The 18,106-nt window shown below is 40.0% G+C and overlaps 1 protein-coding gene across 1 annotated transcript in view; it reads right to left on the reverse strand.

Annotated features, from left to right (window-relative positions):
- The window catches only part of FYB2 (FYN binding protein 2), a 75,862-nt gene that overhangs the window by 19,461 nt on the left and 38,295 nt on the right, over positions 1-18,106 (reverse strand). Inside the window, exons 5-9 of the mRNA XM_087820006.1 lie at positions 14,355-14,455; positions 12,298-12,332; positions 10,078-10,109; positions 7,111-7,213; positions 4,656-4,815 (exon numbers count right to left, since the gene is read on the reverse strand). Coding sequence (XP_087676132.1) covers positions 4,656-4,815; positions 7,111-7,213; positions 10,078-10,109; positions 12,298-12,332; positions 14,355-14,455 — 431 coding nt within the window. The remainder of the gene's footprint in view (positions 1-4,655; positions 4,816-7,110; positions 7,214-10,077; positions 10,110-12,297; positions 12,333-14,354; positions 14,456-18,106) is intronic.

Raw genomic sequence — 18,106 nt, forward strand, 5'->3', positions numbered from 1 at the left:
AGTGGAGAAGAGGTAGGTTGTTCTATAACTTCACTGACACTTGAGACATTTTGTCTTTTGTAATTTTAGCCATTTTGGTGGGCATGTAGTGTTATTGCATTGTAGGTTTTATTTGCATTTCCCTGAGACTTGAATAGCTTCATATAGTATACTTGCCTTTTAGATAACCTCTCTGGTGAAGTGTCTCTTCAAACATTTTCCCAATTTCTCTAAATTTCTTTTTCCTGATTGATTTCTATTTTATATATTCTGGATACAGGATGTTTATAGAAATATAAAATATTTCCATTTTATATTTTCTGGATACAAGGATGTTTATAGAACTCATATATATTTCATGTGTGAGTCTTTTGATGTAGTTCTTTGTCCTAAACTAAATACCTTCTACTCTGTAACATACCTTTAGTCTTTCACTGGTATCTTTTGATGAATATATGCTAGCTATTCTAATTCTTTTAAGGCTAATGTGAATTAATATTGTTACTCTCAATCAAAAACCTTAGAAGCCTTCAACTTTGACTACCTTCCCAATGTATTTGTTATTAATGTTAATGTTTTCGTTCCCTTTCCCCTAATTTGATACTAATATTGTTTGGTTAATACTTTTGCTCAGCTTTCTCTCTTGCATCCAAAATTCTTTATGTGGGATTATTTTCTTTCTCTTTGAAGTACATGCTTTAGAATTTCCTTTGGAAAGTTTTGTTTGATCTGTAATACTTTCAACAATAAAGATAATTTTTTTTTTTTTTAAAGAAACTTTTTTTGGTCATTAAAATATCTCATTTTTTGTTTGTCTGAAAATACCTTTTCTCCCCCCCTCACTTTGACAGGCATTTTCACTAGTTACAAAATTCTGGGTAGGCATTTAAGATATTTCAGCAGTATTGTATTCTAGTTACACACTCTTATTTCTGAGGACTCGATAGTTACCTACTTGTTGCTTTGTAGGCAATTGGTGTTTTCCCTTTGTCTGCTTTTAAGGTACTTTAAGGTATTTTCTCATTCTTCAGTGTTCTTCAGTTTCTCTAAGGTTTGGCTAGGTGTGGATTTCCTTTATTTTTCCTGCTTGAGAACTTTAGTGTTCATGGACCTGCAAATTGATATCTTTCAACAATTCTAGAAATGATCAGACATTATGTCTTTTATCTATTACTTCTTACCCATACTTGTGTCCTTTTATATAACTCTGATTTGATGATTTTAAGACTCTCATTCTTTTCTCCATGACTCTTATCCTCTCTTTTATTCTTTTTCAATCATTTCCCTTGTAGAATGAATTTTCGATAATTTTTCTCGAATTATCTTCTAGTTCACTGATTTCATCTTCAGCTGTGTCTAATCTGGTGTGTGATTCATCCACTGCATTTCTATATTAGTTTCTCAATTACTTTTTAATATTTTTCAAATTTGTTTATTCTTTTATTTAAAAAACATCAAATATAGTTATCTTATATTTTGTATCTTATAATCCTATTATCTGTAGTATCTTGCAGGTTGGTTTCTGTTGTCTGTTCTCCTGTTTTTCACTCACTGTTATTTGCTTCCTTGTGTGTTTAGGTTTTGTTTGTTTGTTTGTTTTTGTCTATGAACTGTTAATTTAAAAAAAAAATCATTTTGTGGGAATTATTTAAAAACTGGGATAAAGGCAGAATTTCATCAAAGATGATTTAAGTTTGCTTTTACCAGTTGTCAAGCTGATACCACTTTGGATTCAACTGTGTTTCTTTTGAGCTACACAGATAGTGTGACTTTGAAATGCAGATGCACGTGAGGGTTAGATTATGATAACTGATGTATCACAGGGTCAAAACGGGCAAATTTTCTTCTACTCAGTGGGGTTTATGTCTTGCTAATTCTTTTTTTTTTTTTTTCCAATCAAAGGAGCAATACTTTTATTTTTTCAAAAGAGGCCTACTTCAATAGGAGTATTAAAAAATACTTGTATTTTTTCTCAAACTTTCCTGTTTCATACCCACTCTCCTCAACTAAACATTTTGTGCTATTCATCATAAGTACTGCAAAAACTTATTAATGGGTTCAGCAACTCCCTTTGTGCTTTGGCAGCATGTATGGATTACTCAGAATAATCTTCTTCAGCTATTTTCATCATAGCACAATCCCCAAACCTATAGTGACTCTTCATGGACATTAAGTAATTGTATGAAAATGGCTTTTGCCCCCATATCATGGCTCCCCTTTAACTCTTTTATTCACTTCAACTTATTTTCCTCTCTTCCACTTTTCCCCCTTATACTCTAAATAATTCTATTCATTTCTCATTGTAAGGCATGATTTTTAAATTAATGCTACCTCTGTGTTTTGTCATTCACCTCATCAAAAATGTCTCCCCACCCCTATGCCTTATTTTTTTTTTTTAATTAAAAATTCTTTTTTGTGCTAAGAACACATGAGAGCTACCATCTTAACAAATTTATAAGGACACAATACAGTAATGTTTAACTATAGGCACAGTCTTGCTTACTCTTAAAGTGTGGGTGTAATCCTTTGGGGCCCTAAATTTATGCAGGAGTCTCCTATTATGCACTTACTCTGGGCAGGCCTGGGGTACAGCCCTTATACTCTGCATACCATGCAGTCAAAACAGGAGCTCAAGGGATTCAGAGTTCAGTAAAAACCCTCAGGGCAAAAGTAGATTTGGGACTCACTCACTTCCCAAGATTCCTGTTTATTGTAGACATGTAGATGCTTTCTTTTTATATCAAGTCTATGATAGCTCTATCAATTTTTAAAAATAATTTATTCTTTATTTGTTTCTGTCAGGACAGTCAGACTGTCTCATCTACTATACTGTTAGAAACTAAAGGCTGATTTATTCTTTCATTCCTTTACTTTCCCAAGTTTTGTTAGGTAGCTCAAATGGGCCAGACTCCATGTTACAGAGACACAGATAAAAAAAATGGTCTCTGATCTCAGGATGCTCACAGTATGCCATGGGAGACAATCATGTACAAGATGAATTATAAAGTAAGGCATGCTGTGGTTTTACAGAAGTGAAAATAAATGAAGAAAACTAACAGTATTTAGCATAGGAACCAGACATTTTACAGGCAGTGACAAACAGCACTGGGAAATAAGTAGTAGCGTCCTCATTTGCACGTGGAAGTAAGTAAATTTTCCAAGGTTATAGGATTTGTATATAGTGGTTCTGGGTCCCAGAAATGCTCAACTCTAAAGCCTAACATGGAAACGTGGCCATTCAGTTGTCAAGTGTCATGGAAACAGAGGTGAGAGGAATTGTGGTCCCTGGAGAGTGGGAAAGAGGAAGATGGGCTAAGGTAAGTGAGGCCTCAGAAGAAGTGGCTTTTGACATAGATCTGAAAGGATTCATAGGACATCAGCAGGTGAAGAATGAGCATTTCAGACAGAGGAAAGAGATCAAGCAAAATGACAGGAGTGCTTAAGCACATGCCATAGTCAGTAGACTGAGAATAGAGCAAGAGGGATGCAGGGAAGATGTGTGGCAGGGATGAGGCCAGCTGGCCAGGGTGGGCCTGGAGTCCATCTCATGATCACTACAAATTTATTCTTCCTATAACTGTGATTCTCATACTTTATGAAATGTCAGTGGTTTGCTATGGTTTATTGGGCTGGAGTGAACATCTGTTTTCTTTATCCAGCGTCTAATTTTTCTTTTTCTTTTCTGATAAAAGCCCTCTTATTTTCCTTGGGAAATCTTTCAATCTTGTGTTATGTAGTTTTGCTAGAACTGACGCTACCCCGAGCTCCAGGGACGAGTTTATGATCCAGGCTGGGTCAACCAGAGCACCATATCTCCCGTTTATAGTGACTAGTTCGGGGATGGTATGTGGCCGAAGCAGAGCCAGTAAGACTCATATCTGGGCCTTTTCTTATAACTGTTGAGAATATAACAATTTCTAGTTTTCCTCTGTGGTTCCTAAGAGGATAGGGTCTGAGCCTGTCACTGCTAGATGTCATCTTGCCTCCACAAGGGTAGAATTCATCTAAAAATGGAGCTGACCCAAACGGGAGCAGACCCAGAAGCAGAAAAGTAATATTGAGTCCTTGTAGTATTGTTTGTGTCCCTGGATCCAGCCCTGCCCAGACTTTCTGCTAGGCAGCCTCCTTCTCTTGTTTTGCTTGAGAAAGTATGATTTGATTACTGTTACTGGCAATCAAGTGTCTTGACTAACATGAAGGTAAAATTCAACCTAAATAAAGTCAAGTAATGATATCATACTATAGCATCAGTGTGTCAGTTACTTGGGCCTACAAAAACAAAACAAAAACAACCACCACAGAATCTGGTAGATTAAAAAGAAGGGAACAAACGTCTGCTGAGTACCTATTATGTGACCTACCTTCGAATTTAGTCTTCATAAAACCCCGGTGAGGCCCATATTATGATCCCTTTTTAAAGTAAAGAAATTAAGCTGTAGGGATATCAAGTTACTTACCACATGGCTAATAAGTCTTAGAATCTAGATGGAACTCAGGTCTTCTGCTTCTAAATCCAGTGCTCTTTCCACTACTGCTCAGCTGCCTCACTAGGGCAAGTTACTTGGTACATAACAGTTGTTTAATAAATATTTATAAAATAAATTAAAATCCTGGCAATGCACAACTTTAAACTAATTTTGTAATGGTGAAAAGAACCAAGAAGTAATGCAACTTACATTGGCCTTGGAAGCGCCTGGCCAGCTTCAAGTCCTCGGGGCAGGCCTTTGTCTGGATGCTGTCAATCACAGCATTCTGCTTTCTGGGCAGTGTGCTCTCCATAAATCTGTGGCCTCTCATGACTGGGACTTTTCCAGGTGTCTCTTCATAGGAACCCACCTAAACACATGCAATAGGGAGAGTACTGTTTAGTTCTTTGCTTACTTAGGCTGTTCTTTATTCATTCCTCACACACAGCACTTATTATTTTATTTAACACTGTCTTATGAGACTCTAACTATCATGAGGACTCATACTGCTTCTTTTGTTCACCTCTGAATGGCCAATGAATGCTGGGCACAGAGGGGGACACAGGAGGCAACCAGGACAGAATGGAGCCCTGAGCACAGGGCAGGCTCTTCCTATATTTAATCTCACTAAATGTTCATGACCCACCATCAGGCAAATATCATTAGTCCTCTTGATAAAGAGTTTTGGGAAAAGTTAAATAACTGGCCTCTGGTTGCACAGCTAGTAATATACAGAGGCAGGATTTGACCTTAGACCCCTGTGCTCTTGACCACTAAGAAATGCTTGGTTCCTTTCACCTGACATCTCATCTTTTCACCCACCATTCTTCTGTTCCTCCCCAACTCTTTCCAGCATTTGTTAAACACTTACTAAAGGTGAGACAACATGCTAAGCTCTGGAGATAGAGAGATGCAACAAGCATGGTGGTTTACACACATGGAGACAGTACATGCAAATAATTAAGATATAACGTGGCAAGTTTTTCACAACAGTATGGAAACAGAGAGAAGGAGCTCAAATCTCTTGGCTAAGAGACAAGGTTGGGGAAGACTTCAAAGGCAGGTTTATCAAACTGTACTTTAAAATATGGTAAGGGATTGATGGGGAGGCTAAAGGAATACCTGGCAGCTAAACCAGTGTGCGCAAAGGCATGGCGTATCTGAAGAGGTGTTGGTGTCCTCATGAGAGTAGCATGGAGGCTACTGATGAGGGAAGCATCGAGGGGCCAGGGCAAGGACTGGGGAAGAACAACTGGAAATGAGACTGAAAAGACAAGATGGAATGGGGCTAGTTGTGAAGGATCTTACCTCCCAGGCACAGAGTGTGGGCTTTATCTCATAGCTACAGGGAGCCAGGCAGGAAAGAAACCTGTTCAGATCTGCATTTCAGAAAGACCTGGATACATTGACAGGAAGAGACACTGGAGACAGAGGAGGATTAGGACATTTCTGACTATCTACGTGTTTTTTAATGATCAGATGACACAGGAGAGGGGATGACTGTCCTTCTGACCACAAGTGAACATGAGGGTTGACTATGATGATACATTTGAAAGTATTTGGAAAAAGCTAAAGTAATCAATAGATACAAGGCATGGAATTTCCTGAGTTCCTGCTGGGATCTGAGCAAACTAAGCAGAGAATAAGAGGAGGGGGCATCCTTTTTAGTAACATAGCCCTAAATCATGCTGCCCTACTGCTTTTCCCATAGGATCCTGATTAACCCCTTCCTGATCGCGGTTCTCGTCACCCATGTATGGCCCCGCCTGCCCTCTGGCCTTGACATGAAATGCTGCTCCCCGGGCTCTGGTCCTGTCTTTCATCATGAGTGACTTCTCTGAATTAGGCTGCTTTGTGATACTTTGTAAACACCCAACCTGGTCCAGCCTAGGCTCTGGGAAGACATACCCATTCAGGCTAACACCACCAACAAGCTGTCTGATTTATCCAATCCTTGCAGATGAAACTGGAACAATTTGATATTATAAGGTATCTATTCTGGTAGATATTATACAGGTATCTAGAATGTTTTAAGTACTGGTAGGAGCCCTGGTGGAATCTGTTGTTTAAGCCTCTAATTACTTTGGAGGGAAGAGTCAACTGGATATCAGTACACACACATACAGTGTTTACTATTAATAAACAATATTATAAAAATCAATCATTAATAGCCAACAATAATACATTTCATTTTTATTGCTTATGGCTTACACAGTACTTTCATATATATTATTTCATTTTATCATTATGATTGAGGATAGGAATAAGGATGGTAATTGGGTGGGATTATTTATTCCCATTTTACAGAGGGGATGATGGAGCTTAGAGACTGTCACTCTCCCAAGCAGGGCTTTAGAGCACAGACCCCTCTCTCCAGGGTTGTGCAACTTCAGGGCTGGCACCTGAGTGTCTCTTTATATTTTGTCCACTGGGCACCTTGCTGAACTCACACTGGTCCCAGCCCTGCTTCTAAGGCCTACATCATGGCTACTAAGTGGAAAATCCAAGGCTGGAGCTCAGTGTTATTGTCACATTCACATGTTCGATAAAATGTCTTGAAAACCCATTGACTTTGTGGCTCTGAAGGCTGCATGTCTTACCCTCTGAGGTCACCCCCTGAACGGATCCTATTACACAGGATGCAGATACTCTAGAATGCAGATACCTTTAAAAGACAGTCTGAACGTAGATCTTTTTCTGTTTTTTGAAGTTCCAACTCAAATGGTTCTTTTTCCTTCATTTTTTTATCTTTATCTTCATGTTTAGGGCTGAAATGTGAAGAGATACTAGGAAAAAAGTGAAGTTTAGAGTGTTTAGATAAAAGTGTACCACACGACTCTGCAGGAAATGGACAGGAAAAATGAATTCAAACAGATGTGAATCCCTCTTCATCTTTTTTTTTTTTTAAAGCAGAGGGGGACCAGGGTCAGGTCAACCACAGATAGTTTCTCTGAGTTTCTGCCTGCTTCCATCAATGCCAGAGAATTCCTGAGCACTCCTGTCCACCATTAAGGCCATTTACTGGTTCTTCTGATGAACAGGGGCTGTGAAGTGAGGGCTGGGTTCTAATCCCACTGTCCCTCCTCCTAAAAGCCTAAGATTAACTTTCTTAAAAATCAAATTTTCTCACGTATAAAGGAAAGGTCACAATGTCAATTGCCATAGTTCTGTAAGAATGAAATGTGATAAAAATGTTAAAAGCCTCACATCGTTATAGCATGTAAGAGACCCATAATAATAGTTCTTGGGGTCCTTTTCCTCAAAGCCTTTGCTGAGTTAGTCTCCCAGTTCTTTGTTCCTGTTGCAATCGCTGACATTTTCCCTAAAGTGTTTACCTGCCTTATGGCTGCACATGTCCTCTGGAACCCACCTTCCCACCCCCCAGACCTTGTCCAGGAGTTTTCACACAGCTGAATCTCCATAAATTACTCTCAAACTAAATTTAAGATTGTGACTTATAGGGATAATATTACAAGGGAGAGGGTACATTATCTCTGCTTTGAAACTCTTTCATGGTTCTCCATGACCGACAGGATAAAGTCTCAATCTATGCCGTGCAATACAGTGGCCACCATCCACATGTGGCTATTGAGCAACTGAAATGTGTCTCGTCCAATCTGAGCTGTAAATGTAAAATACACCGGGATTTTAAAGACCTGGCATGCAGAAAAAGAATATAAATACCTCAGTAACAGTTTCTATATAATGATTGCATGTTGAAATAATATTTTGGACATATTGGATAAATGAAATACATTATTAAAATAATTTCAATTGTTTTTTACCTTTTAAAATACGGCTAGTAGAAAAAATTTAAATGACATGTGGTTTGCACATATTTCAGTTGGATAGGGCTGGTCTAAAGCAGTTATTTTCCAACCTTTTTTATCTCATGAAACACATAAACTACTAAAATTCTGCAACACACCAAAAAATATATATTTTTTTGCAGATCTAACAAGAAATAGGCATTTTTGTTTTTTAGGTTTTTAAAAAAATAGGTATAGTTTTGATTCATTCACACCAGACAGTTATTGTGTTGGCTGTTGTCATTTTTTTACTTGACAATCTAAGGGAAAAGAGGTCAGTACCCCTGACTAGTCAGGTACTACCTGTTTTAAAAGTTCTTGCAGCACACCGGTTGAAGATCACTGGTCTAAATGGTAATTAGGGAGCTCAGGCCCTCCTGGGTCCAGCTCTCACACTTCCCCAGGTTTGTTCCTGCCACACTTTGTGGCCAAGCATTATCAAGCCACTGTGGACTCCCATACCCGCCTCCCTGTTTAACATTCTTTGCTTTAGGCGTTCCTGGTGCCTGGGAACCTGCATTCCCCGCTTTCACCTGACCGATTCCTACATGTTCCAGATTCAGGTCAGCTGTCACTGTTCAAGAAAGCACGCCTGGAGCCTCACCTCTGTGCTTCTACAGCTTCCACAGCAGTGATTGTACTATATTGTAATTTCCTATTTATGTGGTCATTGACCCCTCCAAATAACCCCCCACCCCCATCCACCCCGGCCTCTACTCCCATCTTGGACCAAGGCTAGATTATATATTCTATTCCCTTTTGTGCCTGAACAGAATAAACAGAAGCTAGCAGTGTCTGAACAGAATAAAAGCTCAATACGTGCTGAGCTGAATAATTCATCATTTGACATGCGCCCACCATGTATCCACACTGTGCTAGGTGCTAGAGAGTAACCATGGGCTCACGAACTGAGCCAGGCAGGAACTGAGGAGAGGGGCAAATGGAGCCCACCAGCCGAAGCAGAGTGCACCCCACAGTCTAGCACCTGTGTTTCTGACCTCAGCCAGGGAATGTTGATATTTGCTTCTCCAGAGCTCACCACCATGTTTATTCTAATGCAGTAAAAATAGCTCCAGGGGGAGGGTGGCTCTGAAGAGGCAGGGGAGACCACTGCTATGTGCCAGTGCCCTGCTCTGGGCCAGGAGGTCTGAGAGGCGCCAGGATCACCAAGAACAAGGAAACACGGGCGCTGCCTGCAAGGAGCTCACAGAGGAGAGGGTGGGCAGGGGGCTGAGAATGAACAGGCATGTTAAACACCATAGAGAGAGACATTGGTGCAAACTCCTGATTACTTTACAGTGGCACCACGGGGAAGGGACTGGTTACCTCTCCCTGGAGGGGGAGAATCAAGGGAGGCTTCTTGTAGGAGGGGCATTTGATTTTGCCAGTTCATTAGGTTGGGGTGAGTTAATTCAATGAGCAAAGGCAAAGAGACTTGAAACAGCAAGGTGCGTTTGGGGAATGTTAAATTCTTGGGAATTCCTGTGATTGTTACATGCTGGTTGGATTGTGTGACACTTGCTCTAATCCAGGAGTCTCTGAGGGTAGTGTCTAGACTTCTGTCAAGGCTACAGTCCCAGAAGCTCACAAATGACTCACTCGTGCTGGGGACTCAGTAAGTGTTGGCTGAGTGAGAGCAGCTGGAACAAGGCGAGAGGGAATGGACCCCTGAGCACCTTCTCTGCACCAGGTGCCTTGCCAGGCACATGGGTGCTGAGCCAGATCAGGCACTGGAATCACAGCTGGCCCACTGGGGACATTGGTTCAGTCATCAAAGGGGCAGGGGCTGGAATACTCCTTCTCCTTTGGAAGATAAGACTCACCTAAGTTCTTGGTGGAGGAAACTCTTCCAAGGCTGAAAGTAAAGAGGAAAATGGTCATTTTCATAAACCTACCCTCATCAATCATGTCTCTGTTTAGTTACAGATCATTAGAGACTAGACTGAAAGGTGAGGTGGGTGAGATCGCAGTACAAGCAAACGTAGACACTGACAACAGAAAATTCCGTGAACTGTCACCAGTGGAGCAGAAGGTCAATCCAACAAGAAAGCAGGCGTTTCTGAAGTTACAGTGCATGCCAGAGGGAATGTATGATTTCACTTAAAAAAATAAACAGTTTCTGCATACCTTTCCAGGAATGCCTCTATAGAACAGAAAACTTTTAAGTCCTGTAAGGAAGTATGAATTTGTGACATTTGAGTAATACGATATTTCAGTGGCCAAATTGGCTAGTGTGCTGGGAATTCTCCCTTACTGATTATGCGCTCTCTGATCAAAAATGAGTTCTAGGTTTGACTCCATTAAAATTGTGTCCCAGTGATGACAACATAGCCCCTCACGTATTTAGTCATCACATAGTTGGTGCCATTCCGTATTTGGAATCTAGCCAAGAACCAGAAGAAAACAGAGCCTATCTCAGCATCCAAATGCAGCCACACAGGCCAGGCCTAACAGCTCAGAGCTATCCTTTCAAGGGAGCCTGCCAGCCTTCATTCAAGGACCACTGGTTTTATTTTCTGTTTAATTTTAGCAATACGGACAGCAGCATTGGTAGAACCAGTGAGATGGACCTTGTTTTCGATCTCTGCTAGTGTTATTTACAGGTTATCGAACCCTCCAGGCCTTCGGTTCTCACCTGTAAAGTGGAAGCAGTGCACCCACTCCCAGGTGACGCTGAGGATGAAGTGATATCGTGTATGCACAGTGCCTGGCACACACAGACCTGGTACGTACACGCCTGAGGATGCAAGAGACTCACAGAGAGATACAGAGATATTGAGAGCAGAAAGAAATGACAGTTGTCAGAAAACAATGACAGCAGACAGACTTGTGGTGGTTTGTGTGAAGGCAACTAGCTCTGAGCACCTGCAGGGGCCCAAGAGCATCTCCTACAGAGGTGCGTGGATTTGTGCTCACTCAGCCCCTTGCGTTCCAGTCATTGGGAAAGGGTGACCTCAGCTTCCAGCCACCAAGAGTAAAAATACTGAGACGAACATAATACATGTCTGAAGGCTAAATGACTTAATTAAAAATTTAAAAGACTTTCATGCTGTTTTATTTATACAATTTGGTCCTTTGGAGAGTTCACTGGCACAGAGAAGTTGATAATTTGCTGATGTTGCCAGGTAAGTGAAGCATTTTAATAGAATGTTTCTGGCTTGTTAATAGGCATAATAATCACTTACAGTTTTCTAGCTATAAAACGCATCCACAAATGAGCAACCCTTTCCAGTAAGCACCAGAAAACTGGAGCAGAAAGTTAAAGGATTTAAACTAAACAGTGGGAAAAGAGAACAACTTTAATGGATCCATTCATGGCATTGGGTAAGTGCCTGCTGTGTGCCAGGTGCAGTCCCAGGTGCTTACCCCCTTTTTCTGACTTAGTTCTCTCAGCAGTTCAGTGAGACAAGGACTGGTGCCCTCTGCACGGACATCTACTACTGTAGGTACACTAGCCACAAGGCACGTGCGTCCTGCCCTTGTGAAGAATACATCATTTACAGAAGATGCAACGGGAGCTCAGAGAGGTAAACTGCGTGGACCAGACCCCAGGTACTTCCTATTCAACTGTTTACCTGAATTTACCTTATATTCAGCCAGCAGCTGGGATCGAGGCCAGTGATTCTGCAAGGGCCCTAATCATGTTGCTACACTGCCTCCAAGGGGTCACTTAGCACCGTGCCTACCAGGAGCCCAGAGCATGTGCCTTCGAGGTTTGGTCACTCTTGTGACAGCACGGGATATACAGACTTGTCTTGTGCCAGTCTCGCCTCTGAAGAGAGTAAAGCCAGCTGGTGCTGGCCACCATGGATGAAGGGCGGGAACGGATCAGGATCCGAGTTTCCCACTCCATCACACGTTTTCTGGTTCTGATGTTACGGGGCTCAGGCTTCAGAATCTTATCAGCTGGAGCAGGAAAAGCCGCAGAAATCAGGGAGAACTGAAAACAAAGACCTTTTCTCCCTCCTAAAAGAAACTACTTTGGAATCAACTCTGCACACTTGGTTTAGTTAGAAAGTTGTTAAGAAGAGAGGAAACAATACCTTTCGAAGTTCTTCAATTTCAACTTCATAAGTTGCTAAAAGAAACATGAAAAAAAGATGATTTCAAGGCAATTTCTTATGGTACCAGTTTCTTCCAGTACCCAGTATGAAATCAATCGTGAAAGATCGCAGAGCTCAGCTTTCTTAACCTTCACACATCAATCTATAGGACGCTTTGTCCAGGTGGTTTGGGAAATTCTCGGGTCACTGATCACAGTTTTAATTTCTGTGGGCATTTCCACGATGGAAAGAACAGTCAGTGAAAACATATGAAACGATTTTGAGTTTCCTGTTTGGGTAAATACATTCCTTCCCCATGATTAAGAGAAAGCCCTGAAATTGTGTGGTAGCACCCAGAAGGCAAACTTGAAAGGAAAAGGAAAGGAAAAAAGGCCCAAGAAAGGCTAAATCCCACTTCAACAAAATGAACTCCACAGCAAGACTACCCGTGTTTTCTTCCACCTGTGCGTGGTCTCCTAAGTATAACTTAAAGGGAGGAGGCCGACCACCAACTCAGGCTTGAATACATTTTAGTTTTCTCAATAGATCTTTGGATTTTATTCAATCACATGATGCCAACCTAACAAACACAAACAGTGGCAAGAATTTGAGCTCAAGGCCCAATCCTGACATTACCCGTGAGATTGCAGACAGATTACTTCATTTCTTTGAACCTCAGCTAACTTATCTGTGAAATGGGGTCAGTTGGTACCTGCCTTACAGAGATACTGGGGAGATGAAAGGAGATGATGTAAGAAAGGTAACACACCTAGCAGATCACTATAGTATAGAAAGTGATGTGTTTTTTGATAAAATTGCTAATTTGTTTGCTTCAAAGTTATCTATAAAAATGTCCCCCATTGTAAATAAATACATGTGCATTATAATCAGGACCCCTAGTTTCTTTTCTCTTTCCGCTAGAGTCCTGAAGCTTTAGTTAGAAAACCCACCAAACCACACACTGCATTACTAAGCCGTTATTATTCCAAACACGCAGCCCATTATTAAAGTAAAGGCAAGCCTAGGTTTCCATAGGGCCTGTGCCCACACGTGATTACTGTCATACGGACCTAAAATTCTGTGTGGACGGTTAACAATATGTACGTCAACTTGGTCATTGTACACTGTTATTTTCACTGGCTTTTGAATCAAACATTCTGCTCCTACTTGCTTTAAAAACTTTGTTTAGCTATTAGTACACTGAAAAGGACTGCTTATGACGCAGATGGGCTCATCCACTCAAAGTATTGGCCTTCCTCCAATTTATTTACCATGTATATATTTATTTAATGAATTAACAAATCATGGTCTCTGCTTCTCCTTGCCACTGGATGGGGGAGATATTACTATTCTGTCTTAGTAATGGGGCAGCCAAGGCTGAGACAACTCACTTGGCAAGGCTACTTAACAAAGATGATACATGCACAGCTAATCACACATTCATAATTCGATGCTCTTTTTAACAAAGTGGAGCTTCTCTGATGGTAAATTTTGCCATGGAAACTTGCTCCCAAGGTAGGAATGAAAAGTTCCCAAGGCTGTACCCCAGAGGGTCAGGAAGGGACTAGAAATGACAATGAGAATGCAAGCGGCAGCACTGGAGCCCTCGCTCTCTTTTCACATGGAGTTAGGTAACTGTCCCCACTGAACAGCTTTGTCCCAGCTGGGAGAAGAGGAAACTATCAGAAGACGGTCCTCAGCACCCCTCCAACTACTGGTATCATGACGTGGTCCTGTCTTGCAGGCCCTCAGCTCTTGCTCCGTGTACTAAGTCTCTGTGTGACCTCTGGAAAGTTTCCTCACCTCATTTACACAAGGAGATGAGAAGACTATTACCAATATTACAAAGATGATATTGATTTACACTGGGTGAGTTGTGGTAGTGTGTGCTTATATTTATATTTTTAAGAGACTAAACAAGGCGGGGGGAAGAAATTAAATGGCAAAGCAGCATGGCTGTGAATGTTTAAACTCATAGTGCGCTGGGGGAAAATACCATTTTTGACACATTTTCATTCCATACGGGGTTACACTATTAATTGGTTTAGCAGACTTACAATCAGCAATTTCTTTTGCGGTGCACAGGTTAATGGAGCTGCCAGAGTGTCTCAGATATGAAATTGTTGCCTCGTAATTGTGTGGTTCTTCAAATTCAGCCCTGAGAAGCATGGAGAAAAGAAGGTTCGTTAAAATAAAACGTTTCTTTAAACATATTATAAAACTTAGTATTTCTTTCCTCATTAGAGAGGTAATATAAGTATGTCTGGCCCATATGGTAGCCTTAGCAGATATGGAAGGCATACAAACCCTACTATAAATACAGAGGAATTCTGGATGAAATATAATAATGCAAAGACTCGTAGAAAGAACACCTAACTCATCTAGAAATCAATAAGGTAAAAATCTCCAGGTGTCAGACATAGAGAGGAAACCCACAATTAAAGATGTAAATGAGAATGGCAGCCAAGGGACTCAGAGGAAAATTGGAACCAGATAAAGAAAGATCGTAGTGACTGGCCAGCTGGGGACTTAATGTCTGAGTTGGAAGTTAAGTCTGAGCCACAGGCTTCATCTGAAACCGAGCCATTAGCATAAAATCCAGAGTCATAAAATGACATCCCATCTGTAAAATAAATTCTAAAAAATATCAGTGCACTCTCCCAGGGTCTGAGCAGGGAAGACTGAACTGGCTATGGCCATTCAAGCCATGAGAAACCAGAACCTTGGAAACCCACCACCAAAGTACAGATGTGGGTTCTAAATGCACACTGTCTGTGTATTTCAGAGACACAAAGCAAAAAGGGTGCTTGAAATCTAACCCTCCCCTCTGCTAAAGCAAATCTGAAAGTATTTGGTAAACATGCTTCTACAACCTTGGACATCTACAGTTTCTAAAAGAAATAATTCCCACTAAAGACAAGCCTAGAGTCAAAACTGCACACCCCACAAGGAGATGAGGTAGCATAGATAGTCAGAAGATATAGCTCATGGGAGAATTAAATAAGAGAATGACATGAAAGTGACTTTAAAATAAGTACGTTTTAAGTGTTCAAAGAAATGAAGTAGAATATAAAAAAACATGGTGATCAAATAAATTAATAAAGCTATTGATAAATCTAAATAAATATTGACTGTAAAAATGACTAATTTGTGAAACTTTAAGAATAAAATGGATTTAAACTATTAAATAATAATATGGAAGATGGTGAGAGAAGTTATGGGAATTATTCTCAGGTCTTTGTTTTGTTTAGGAGCAGGATAGAGATTTTGACTAACATCAGACTTAATTGCAGATGTCAAAATTTAACTGTAATCACTAAAAAGGATTGAAATAGAATATCTAACTTCTCAACCGATAGAAGGAAAATATTCAATAAGCAAGCTTAAATATTTAAGAAGGCAGAAAAGGAAGGGAAAAATACAAGTAAAGAAATGTCATAGTAAGTTTATAATATGAAACATAGTGGGAAAAAGTCCAAAGAGATCAAGAATAATAACAATGCACAGAGGTTAACCTGCTCCAATAAAATAGAGAATATCTCACTGGATGTTTTAAAAATCCAGCTAATGCTGCTCAAAAGCAACAGACAAACCAAAGCTCTGACATTGATGAGTAGGAAAAGAGAGGCAAACCAAATATGAACCAAAAGAAAGCTGAAATAGGTATATTAACATTAGACCATACTTAGCATGACTGTTCAAGAAAATGAGAGAAGGGGCGCGCGCGCACACACACCCACACACACACACCCACCCACACACGAGGTAAAAAAGAGGACAACACTGGAGATAGCTTCAGGTTTTCAGAAATCAATGAAAATGTTATGATCAATTCTCTGCCAATAAATTTGAAAATCTAGAGAAAATCAGCAAGTTTACAGAGAAATATAAAATTACCACAGTGGCTAAAGAGAAATAGAAAAGCGGATAGGCCAATAAACCATGGAAGGGCTTGAATCAATAGCATACCCCCTCCCACAGCACCCCCACCCACCGCCACACTCCCCACCTGTGGCAAGGTTTTATGCCTATTTTCAGAGAACAAGCAAAGAGGGGAAGCTATATTACTCATTTTGAAATGAAAGTATAATTTTGATAAAAAACCACAAAATGAGCTAACAATGAAATAAAATATAGCCCAATCTCACTCAAGACATTCTAGCCCAAATAAAATAGTGGAAAAATGAATTAATCAGTAATAAAAATACGTAAAGACAAACAAACAAAATATTCCCAAGACTTCAAGGATGACTCAACATCAGAAAATCTGTCATTGCAATTAATCATATTGAACCAATGAAAGAAAAAATAAACCCACTCATATTATTTTAATAGATGCAAGAAAGCATTCCAGGTAGATAAACTTTCTTAACTAGATTAACCTCCAAAAATGTAATAACAAAGTGGAACAAACAGAGTTCTCATAAACTCTACTGGGAACTCCTGCAAGAGAAAGACAAATAAACCCATAGAAAATTGGACAAAAGCATACGGTAGATTATCACAGAAGCAAACAACTGAACAGCTTATAAGTAAATTCACAACTTCACAGTAAACAGGGAAGTAGAAATGAAGACAATGAGCATTCGGTTCCACATCCTTCCTTTAGCAAGTATCTTACAGTTTGGAAAAAACCTCATTTAGCAAGAATGCGGAACGCAGGAACTCTTCACACTGGTGTGAGCGTATGAATTGGCGCAACTATTTTGGAGGATAATGTTTTAATATCTAGTAAAACTAAAGTCGTTTATTTACTTGTGCCTAGCACTTCTAACTCTAAATAAAAAACCCGAGAGAAACTTGCCCATATTGGCCTGTGAGGACATGAGGGCGGCTGCTGCAGCCTCATTGGAAAGGGTGAAAATCTGAAACGGCCTTCACGTTCCTCATGAAGGCGAATGTGAGCAAACTGTGATATGTGTATAAAAAGAAATACAGGCAGCGTGTAAGCAGGATGAATAAACCAGACTTACATGCTTCAACGTATAATATGAAAACACAGCTTTGGGGAAAAATCAAGTTGCAGAACGATAAAATAAGATGTCATGTATAGAAAAATGTAAAATACTGCATCTCTAACCGATACATGAGTTTATAGTTAAAGTATAAGAAATACTCTAAACGGACCCACTCCTGCCTTCATGGCTGGGGTTGCTTCTGGGAAGGGAGCAAGGGAAATGGGACCGGGAAGTGGACTGAAAGGGACTTCAACTGTATCCAGAACAAATGCAAAATGATTTCACACATGATGTGGATCGTAGAGAGGAGAAAACTACCCATAATTTTCCCACCTTAACAGAAGTGGAGTCTTGGTATTTTGATATTCTTCCTGTTTTTCCCCCCATTTCTAGGTATGTCATATATTTTTTATAGACAATGAAAGGTTGGAGTTCTCTCTTGTCTTTTTTTCTCTCCCCATTTATTATTATATATATTGAGCACATTTCAGCCAATTGTTTCCCCTCCTATGTTAGGCCATTTTGGATATTTTCAGGAATTTTTTTTTCATGGTCTCTAATATTTTAAATATGTATGAATAGTTCATTTTGCTGGAAAGAAAAAATAATAAACTCTAATGCATCAGTAATTTCTCCCCCTACTATTTTGTTGCTCTCCCCCTGCATGAAGTAATCAAGAGAAACTTTCTTAAATTATGGACTATACCATGTATCTCATGCTCCAGGGGCCTAACAATCTCATCGGGTCTATGGTAAATTAACTTTATTAATAAGAAACAATTTGTGGAAAATTGAAAAGAAGATGTTTAATCAATTTTTTGCACTACTTTTGTCAGGAATGAATAAATACC

This window comes from Miniopterus natalensis, chromosome 9 (assembly GCF_054644295.1).
Source record: "Miniopterus natalensis isolate mMinNat1 chromosome 9, mMinNat1.hap1, whole genome shotgun sequence".
Classification (NCBI taxonomy): domain Eukaryota; kingdom Metazoa; phylum Chordata; class Mammalia; order Chiroptera; family Miniopteridae; genus Miniopterus; species Miniopterus natalensis.